General features: G+C 43.9%; 1 protein-coding gene across 1 annotated transcript in view; it reads right to left on the bottom strand.

Annotated features, from left to right (window-relative positions):
• The window catches only part of cdk14 (cyclin dependent kinase 14), a 270,580-nt gene extending 266,197 nt beyond the window's left edge, over positions 1 to 4,383 (bottom strand). The window contains exons 1-2 of the mRNA XM_063198905.1: positions 3,945 to 4,383; positions 1 to 28 (exon numbers count right to left, since the gene is read on the bottom strand). The exon at positions 1 to 28 is cut by the window's left edge and continues 4 nt beyond it. Coding sequence (XP_063054975.1) covers positions 1 to 28; positions 3,945 to 4,038 — 122 coding nt within the window. The 5' untranslated portion in view covers positions 4,039 to 4,383. The remainder of the gene's footprint in view (positions 29 to 3,944) is intronic.
• Between the last annotated feature and the right edge of the window lie 5,617 nt (positions 4,384 to 10,000).

Below are 10,000 nucleotides of genomic sequence, written 5' to 3'. Positions count from 1 at the left end.
TCAAAGCCACTGTCCTCTTTCTTGAAGGCTTGAGAGGGAGAGAAAAACAGACAATCAGAGTCAGTTATTTTTGTACCCTATCATGAATACTAAGCAGATGCATGTGTGTGCTTGTGTGTATGTGGTCCATGTCCTTGTAGTTGTAGTGCAGTAGTGCAGTTTTCATGGTGGTCTCATTTCAGTCTGCTGTATTGCAACACACTGTGTGTGTGTGTGTGTGTGTGTGTGTGTGTGTGTGTGTGTGTGTGTGTGTGTGTGTGTGTGTGTGTGTGTGTGTGTGTGTGTGTGTGTGTGTGTGTGTGTGTGTGTATTTGTGTGTATGTGGTCCATGCCCTTGTGTGTGGTGTGGAGCGTGTGTGTGCGTGTGCGTGTGCGTGTGTGTGTGTGCAAGCGTGTGTGTGCGTGCGTGCGTGTGTATGTGTGTGTGTGTGTGTGTGGGGGGGATTATAATTTATTCTTCAAATAAAGTAGGCACACAGCACACAACAACAATACAGCACAGAGCCATCTCCATGGCACCCAGGCCTCAGTAACATCCCAAGCAGCCCTGGTCAGTAGGGCTGTAATGATACACTCAACTCATCATTCGGTTCATATCACGATTTTTGACCAACGGTTCGGTACAGCCCACTATTTTTTTAATGTATCTTTTTGATGATCATTTATGTTTATAGGTAGAATAGGTTACAACAGGCTCCTAATAATTTGAAATTTTAGAAAAAATAATGACATGGATGTGGTTGTTTGATATCATGTGGTTGTTTTCTGGACTGAAGGTTAACAGAAGTTTGAAAGGGTGAATCACGATACACGTGACTCTGCACATCATGATTTCTCGGTTTCATAAAATATCACAACAGCCCTACTGGCCATGGCCAGTGACTAATGTCTACTGCCACTCTGAATCACCTTGGGGGCATTCACAGCAGTGTAATGGCTACAGTGTCTTGGGATCAATGGGTCAGAGGTTCGAATGCCTCACCAGACAAGTAGAAAGGACATGGCTAAGTAACCAGTGAACACAGTAGGCGAATCACTGCACCGCACATGTTTGTCGTATAGCATTTTGACCTGTGGGGTTCCTCATATAACCAGTGACTAGCCGAGCAAGAGGCATCTCCAGACACACTGTCCCTGTAAGTTGGATAACAGCATTATTTCAGTGTGCTGTAATAATGTAATAATGATGCGATGTGACACTTAAATCATGAATGGAGATGTATCCTTGAATGCAAACGTGTCGTGCGCTCTCTCTCTCTCTGTGTCCTTATAGGCTGAATTAACCTTCATCTGTAATAATGTAATAATGATGCGATGTGACACTTAAATCATGAATGGAGATGTATCCTTGAATGCAAACGTGTCGTGCGCTCTCTCTCTCTCTGTGTCCTTATAGGCTGAATTAACCTTCATCTGTATGGGAGTGACAGGAAGTCGATTTCATGACCTGTTAATGACTGCAGCATGTGCTCTGCATGAGGCGAGCCAAATACGCCTCTCCTGTCTGAGCGCATACTCATTACCTACACGCACACACAGAATTGGGGTATAGCCAAGCCAGGTAAACCTTGCTTTAAAGCACAGCTCAACCCTTCCCTTGCAGAACCAAAAAAACCCTACATGTGACGCGACTGGCTGTTGCTAAATGTGAATGTGTTTGAATTAAGGGTGGCTGTCTATCTTGGCAGACAACATAGGCTTCCACAATAAATAATAAAATTCCACTCTGTCGTTTTCAGGATTACTTATTCATAGCTTTGCTTTTGTTTTCAACCAACAGCTGTCAGGAACAGTGGGCTGTGAAATGTCTTATCCCTCTCTCTCCCTCCCTCCTTGGGAAGCGGAATATGCACCTACTGTTGAGTCGCTTGAATTACTTTGTTAAATTCTACAGCACACACAAGACGTAAAAATGTCAGCGAATGGGGGCAGCACGACTTAATTACACTAGCATTCAATACCACAATTATGCAGGTGGGTAGTACCTTTCCACGCCAGGTGGATAACAGGTTTCAGTGCCTGCCTGCAGTAAATATGGCCACAGATGCACCAGATGTGTGTGCATGAATGCAGAAATTGGTATAAATTGTTTTGGAATACCAATGAGCCAAATAAAACCACCACAATTGAAGCTCTGGTTTTTGGTCTGTGTTGCACAGTTGATTGCTAGGATAAACCAGTTGATTGGAAATTCATCATACACACCGGTCACACGGGTAATCTCTCAGGAGTGGGTCATAATTGGTGACATCAAACAATCCGCTTTTACGCATAGCGCAAACGACGGCGCATTTGCCATCGTTTTCACTCCATCACACACAGACAAGAAATTGGAGTTTCCAAACACAGAACGCAGGACTTCTGAGAATCTGAACTTCACACAATTTCCCTGAGCCTTTCTCATATATACTCTGGGCACACAAAAAAGCGTGTTGGTAATCCCTGCACATTTGAATTTGCATTTAGGGGCTTTGGGATGAAAGGCGCTTTTTCTAAGAGCACTGCACAGGCGTGAAATTGTTGTAAACTAGGCAGGAGTCAAAAAAAGGGCAACACGTACTTTCACTAGGCCTGAATTCTGATGACAAGAGGAAAGTCAAATGCTAGTGAGAAAGTGACTGATTGACGGATGGATGGACTGTCTGTCAGAAAGGCGTGGTAGACATTACGGGTTGTATAGTGCTGGTGATTGGCAGGGCGCGTGTTACTGGCGGCGGTCAGTGTCATAAAGAATGATGAGGTGCTTCAGTCAATTGATTTTCCTACAACTGATAAGCCTGGCCGACACATAACCTTGGCATAGCATCGGATTCAAGCACGACACCAGGGCAAAGCCATTGGCAAATATTTCAATCTTCATGATTTACTTAGCTACGGCACATCCAGTATATCAAAGTCAATAGGTGTGGCTAGACGGTACAGGTAGCATGGAAGATAGAGATATGCATTACTGTGCGCTTTGCCAACAACAACATCAGCAACTGGTCGAAAATTTCACCGGCTTGCCTCCTTCAGAGTGTAGACTGAACTAATAGCCTACAAGACAGTGCTGTTCGGGGCAGACGGCGATGTTAAGGGATGGCCATATCCTGCCACTCAACTTCTCCAAACTGTGGCACAATAGTCCGCTCTTTGTTAAAACGCTCGTGCAAGACAAGACAGCAGGGAATCGATGCAGAAGGTTGGACAGTCCGTCAAGCAGATAACGGTAATCGGCAACCAATACGGGGAAAACAAAGTCCCGTGAAGAAAATCCAATTCTTGATGTGAGATGACCGATCGATCCTTTCTCTGCTGGCTACTTCCCGACACCTCTCTGCACATCGTCTATTATTTTGCAATCAGTAACCAAATGAACAGGGACAGAGCAACTGTAAAGTCAGCGAGGCAACATCTCCACTGACACTGACAATAACTTTGCGCTCTTTGTTATGGCGTAAACAAGGCAAAATAAATGAGGAATAAGCGGGGTAGTTATTTTGTATATTGATTGCATCAATGTGACTTTTACCAATGTTACGAAAGAGAAAGTTAACTAAAACACTGGGTTAATATTTGAGGGAGGGCCACTTACGCTCGCCTGCACCAAACTACCATTGCAGGCCACCGGAACAAATCTTTTGTTAGGGTAGAAATACAAAGCCTAGGCTACGAGTTGCTTGTTTTACTATGTGTCCAACATTACATATAGGCTACATTTTTCCATGGAAAATGTGTGGATTGTGCTATATAGTCCAAATACCGTTAAGCGGTAAATGCCTCGCTTCCGACATCTTCATTTAACTCCAGGCATGTTCATTTCTACAAGAATATCGTTTCACAACGCTTTGCCAGAATGATCGATTCGCATAGGCCTACGGGTTTTGCAGAGGCATCTTCTAGATTTGTCAGGGTCAGCATCTTTTTTGGTGAAAGTGTGCGCACGCAGACGACAGTTGACTTACCAATTCGACCAAAACTCTCCGACAAAGTTCTTCTCAACTTCTTCATTTTACCTATTTTCTCCACTGGTTGCGAGGCTGGCAGTAAGTCACACATTTCGAAGCCCTCTGTTGCAGCTGAGAGCTGTTAAAACTAACGAGAGTCCAAACAGGGTTTTTTTTTTTTCGCCCACCGCGCCGTGCTGTCAAACGCAGGAAACGGTTCTTTCTTTATCCAGTCTTCTCCTAACGCCCGTTGTAGTAGGCTATTCAGTGATGCCTCCGCCGTGTCTTTTCTAAAGAATTAGTCTTACCGGGCTTCATATCCGAAAAGAAAAACCTCACGTGAAGTAATGATACCACACAAGATCCACAAATATGTCCACAGGCTGTTGCAGAAGCAATCCGTGAAGTGAAATATTTGACCCCTTCTCTCCTCAGCTCCCTCGAAGTCTGGATGTCATTTTTGGGATTCTCTCTGGTCAGGGGAGGGAAGGAAAACACGCTCTGTGCAAACTCCGCCCCCACTTCGCGTTTATTGGCCAAGAATTAGAGAGTGAGAAAAGAGATAGGTTCAGTCCGCTGTCGCTCAACCAAGTAACCGGCAAGCTCCATGGAGGGATGCGCACATGCCAAAGATTTCGAAATCCGGACAGAGTACGGGGCATACTGAAGGTGTGCTTTTATCAACAATCTGATATGTATCTGGGTGAGTGTTGAAATATTACTTTAGTGGGCAGGCACGCGACTACTGGAACAGGCAGGCGCCAAGGGCATCGGAAGAGGAACTGGCGTGATCAGGGAATTGTTAGCTCTACTGATAAATTGAAATATAACGAGTGCTGGTCATGCTGTTGCTATTTACATTAATATTTAATATTTAAACATGGGCTGACCAGCTAAACTACATCTGCATGTGGTATTACGAGGTCTTATTATGGTCCACTCTCACGAGGATGATGAAGGTGACGCAGCGTTGATTCTGAGACCCGTTTCAATCCCACAGGTAAAATTGCTTGGAAATCACACACGTCTATCTGAAATCAAACACACAAATAAACAAAAAAACATTTAAAACAAGAATAGTTTATTTCCATTCTGTTCACTGACCTATCAAATCTCAATATTGCAAAATTGTCGTTAATTTGCCTAACACCCAGTGCCCATAGATAGGGCAAAGCACATAACAGAAATAACTCACATTGAATAGACATATTTGTATAGGCCTACTCCTCACACGAAGTGTGCTGTGGTTGTGTGCGATATAATAGGGACTGCTGTGTCAAGTGTAGGCTACACATTCCAAAGCCTCTATTCAGTCTCAGACACAGCGGGGTTAAAACCTCTCCATTTCCATTCAGATTTACATTTAGAGTCTAGACACACGTGCACTGGCACGCGCCTTTGATTTTAGTTCACAGTTCCTGTCTGTCACCCTCACCCACCCCGTGTAGTAATACACACGCACGCCCACACACAAACCTGTCGGCCGTTATCCTTGCTTGCAGTCTTCCTGTGCGCATTCAAGGAGTTTTGCGCTGCGCATCAATATTAGGCCCGAGGACAGGTTACTTGGCTCTCCCGGTCCGCTTCTGCTTTCATCAAAATGTGCTTATGCTGACCAGAAATAGGGCATCTGCATTGCAAATTCCCGTGGTGAATCTGACACGGCTTTGGCAGACATATTATAGGCTACATCAGCCTCGTGTGGACTCAACATTAGAATGGGGGGGAGTATGCGCTCACGGTGGAAAGATCCGGTTGATGTACACCAACCAGCACATCTGCATACAACTCTGTGATCAGGGCTGGTTCTAGTCAATTTGGTGCCCTAGGCGAGCACCCTCTTTGCTTTTGGTGGAATTAGAAATTGACATGTGTAAACATAGTGCCATACATCTGATCGAGCACAGCTGATCTGCCTACACATGTACTGACTGCCCATTAATAACAATTGTCGTTTCTACTCTAGGCTATTCTAATACCTGATACAGTATGTCTGGGACTGCATTTCGTAATAAGTGCCACTCATTCCTTGCAGGTCACTTATTAACCCAATGTGGTACATCTAAGCATCCCCATGAAGCTGTGTTGTTGGATGGGCTCACACACACACACACACACACACACACACACACACACACACACACACACACACACACACACACACACAAAGGAGGAAGACTATCACTTCACAAATTTACCTGAATATAAAATCACGGCCCTCTGCACCAGATGGATCAGGCTGCTTTGGTCATACGTTAAGCCGGCCGGCCGGCCCCGCAGGCTACAGTACCACTGCACCTCCAACCGCACTCGCACGGTGGCCATCATCAGGGATCTCATCTTAGGCACGGTGAGAATGAGGTCGTTAGGAAGACAAGTTACCCGCTCCGCTCCGTTCCTCCACTCCTAGGCTCAGTGCGGCCCTCGCGGGTCACAATTTAACCCCTGTGCCCCCGTGGGGTCCCTCCTGATGGATGGCCGATCGGGCTGCAAGAGGCTGCCCCGGGGTATGGGGTCAGGAGGCTGACGACATTAAGGTGCCTGGGAGGGAATATGCCTATTGCTGAGGTCCCGTCAAAATGGGCTTCTTTGTCGAAATGGGCTTCCAGTTACTGTGTGTAGTTAACATAACATAGCCCTACACAGTAAAGAAGACAGCGCACTTACTTCAGCACATAGAGTTCTCTGGGACCTAATACACTCTAGAATATATTTAGTATCAGTATCAGTCTGCATCAGTACGTTAGTGGTTTTATCCTGTACAATTATCCTGTGTGTGTGTCAGGGCCGGTTCTGGCTTATTTGGTGCCCTAGGCGAGTTTGATTTCTGGCGCCCCCCCCCCCCTACCTTTGAAAGAAAAAAAAAATCTTTCTTATATCTCACAGAACACAAGACTAATATCCTTAGTAAGCTTAACTAAATAGCATCAAGAACAATAACCGTTTTTCATCAAATGGATTTGTGGTTCTTTTTGACAGGCCACCAACACATCAGATTGAGTCGCATGAAAGTAGCTTCACTGTGTGGTGTGTTGGATGTGATGGTGGTGGGGCCCCCAACCCCAGATGAGAGGGAGGTTATCAATGTGTTTGAATTGTAACGTGAAATTGAAATGCCAGGAGAGTGATACAGTACATTTGCATGTAAAATGCATGTGTAGACAATAAGCCTACCAAGGAGGTCTGCAGTGATCTACACTATCTACAGCATCACAAAGCATGGCAGCATAACAATTTTAATAAGCTACACATTTGTGCTGTCTTCCAAACCAATTTCATTTCTGGACTGGAAATAGTGGTGCATTTGTGAGTAGGAGAATGAGAAGGGGGGTATCTATGTGTTTGGAGGGACAGGGTGAGAGAAAGGGAGAAGAGCTGTCACGCTATTGAATTTCATAATATACAAAATATAGTAAATAGCCTCACTTGTCTGCTGTGCATGGTTCTGTTACATGATTAATGTAGGCTATGTCATTCTGGTCTGGAAATTAATGTTTTTTTTTAAGCTTACAACAAGCAGGTAATTCATGTGGATGGAAGGAGATATGGCAGCTAAAATTGTTTTAAACATTGCACCAGTCTTACTTTACATTGCTTGTCAACCTAAGCAAGTATTATGATATCAGGTGGGTGTTAGTGAGTAGTGAGTAGGCTACTAACAGCTAGGCTACTTTACTGGATTTCATTGCTTGGCATACTTGGCTAATGTTAGCATGCTAACTAGCGATTTCTCTGATCAAAAACAAAGCTCTTTTTCTCTCTAATTCCAAATAGTAACCTCATAACTATTAGGCTTTCCATAATCACAAACGGTTGCTGATTAAATCACATAGTTCCAAAACACCCTCTGAAACTCCTGCATCATGCAATGAGTGGTTTAATGAGAACATAACAATCTCCATCCAGCAGAGCAGCACTACTGTTTGCGCTTGCCCCCTCTGTCTCTCGAGTGAGTCTCCAAATTCAAAATAGACCGCACGCTGTCACTCGTCCCGCCCCCTTTCTCAGAACTGTCTGTTTATTGGTTCACAGACTTCCCAGAGACAGTTGGAAGAGATATTACTATTGGCTGAGGGGCGCCTTGCCGTGAGGAGCGCTTTCGCCACTCTTTGTTGATTGCGACTTCATAAAAAAACTTCATATCGCAAAATTACGCATAGGAGAGCGCCATTTCGGCGCCCCTTCCTCACATGGCGCTCTAGGCGACCGCCTAGCCGGCCTATGCTAAAAACCGGCCCTGGTGTGTGTGTGTGTGTGTGTGTGTTGTGAGCATTGACAGTAGATATACTGTCAATGGTTGTGAGTGAATGTGTCTGAGAAAGAATGTACATTCGTGTGTGTGTGTGTGTGATATTGTCAATGTCTTATTTTTATTTTCAGTTTAACTGCACATTGAAGACTGGTCAAACACAATTTCAGTCTGTGCTTGCTAACCCTGTTACATACATTTTCGACAATAAAATACACTTGACTTGACTTGAAAACTGACTCTTAATGTTGAATAAACGCTGCATTTTAAAGCATATACCTCCACCCCCACCTCCATCCCTGTCCTGATCCAGGAGCAGTTTGTACTGCTGCACAGCTCGACAGCCAGGCTATATCGACACGACACCGGTGGGCCATTAGGGAGGCCACTGTCACGCACCAGTGGCTTTTGATTATGGGCTTTGTTCTCAGGGTCCCTTTACCAGCATCACAGGCAAGAGATGGCTGTATTAAAAACACACACCAGACGATGTACTGTATACTAGGGCTTAACAATATCGTATCGAACTGAGAAATTGTGATAGTCACAATACTGTATCGTGATGCATGAAGGCAGTACCGTGATACACCCTTTCAATGGTTTGTTATTAGTTCAGAAAAATTATTAGTAGTCTCTTGTAACCTATTCTTCCTATAACCGATCATAGTTTTTATTCAGAATTTTATTTCATAATGTGAAATCGTGGGGTGTATCGAGCTGTAGGTCATATATCATCATACGAACTGAATCGTGAGTCGAGTGTATCGTTACAGCCCTACAGTAGAATATATCGCATTAATGTATGATTTCTCCAACTTACCCACTCAACGTTTTGTTAGGGTCCATGTAGCCATTGTCTTTTTTATTAGTATTTCAGAAGTGCCAGAGAGACAAGAAGGATATTGAAAAGGAGTGAAGAGCATTAAAAAAAGTGCCTAACCTAGATGAAACGGGCACATTCATCTACAAATGAAGGTCTATGGAGGCAGGTATGCCTTTTGTAATGAAATTTACGTCCCTCCAAGCCTTTAGTATAATTAACGGTACAATTCCCATTTTGAAGATAATGAGCTGTAAGCTGGCAAACTTTCAGATTTAACTACTTGCTGTTGAAGGAGAGGATTGTGCTCATCCCAGGGAAAGGTGCAGGACGAAGGCCAACTGTAGTTTTCAGAGTGAGAAGTCCGCACACTTAGAATCCTTTTTGTTGTATTTTATTATTTCATGGCAGGATAACGTTTCTGCCTCAACAGTCTTCTATCCAGGAGAATCTGAAGAAGACTGATGAGGTTGAAACGTTATCCTGCCATGAATCTGAAGAAGACTGTTGAGGTAGAAATGTTATCCTCCCATGAAATAATAAAATACAACAAAAAGGATTCTAAGTGTTCTAAGTGACTTCTCATTCTGTTAACTACTTGCTGTACCTCACAGACAATGCCTCTGCTCTCCTCACCTGCCAATGTCATGGAAATAAATTTTAGGAAACAAACAAACAAACAAACAAACAACAAACACTACTCCCCATCTGGCTGCAAAGTGGGGATGTGCTATTCCTAAAAAGGAGTTTGCATGACAAGTGCACTTAAATTCATGCAACAACAAATTGTCGGCACATAATTATAGCTGGTCTGTTAACCACAAGGGGAAACAAGGGTGACACGAAGGGGATAACCATAGCTGAAAAGAGAACAAGAAAACACACATTCCTTTTAAAACACAATCACCATCTTTATTTTTTTAGCAAACATGTCAAAATATAAGTGTGGATTGGAATTTAAATATAGCTGTGGCAAAACTAAATCGCTACAGTGATGCTCAAGAC

The sequence above is a fragment of the Engraulis encrasicolus genome, chromosome 5, assembly GCF_034702125.1.
Source record: "Engraulis encrasicolus isolate BLACKSEA-1 chromosome 5, IST_EnEncr_1.0, whole genome shotgun sequence".
Lineage (NCBI taxonomy): Eukaryota > Metazoa > Chordata > Actinopteri > Clupeiformes > Engraulidae > Engraulis > Engraulis encrasicolus.
Note: the sequence above shows the minus strand (reverse complement) of the source record. Positions and strands in the feature narration are given on the sequence as shown.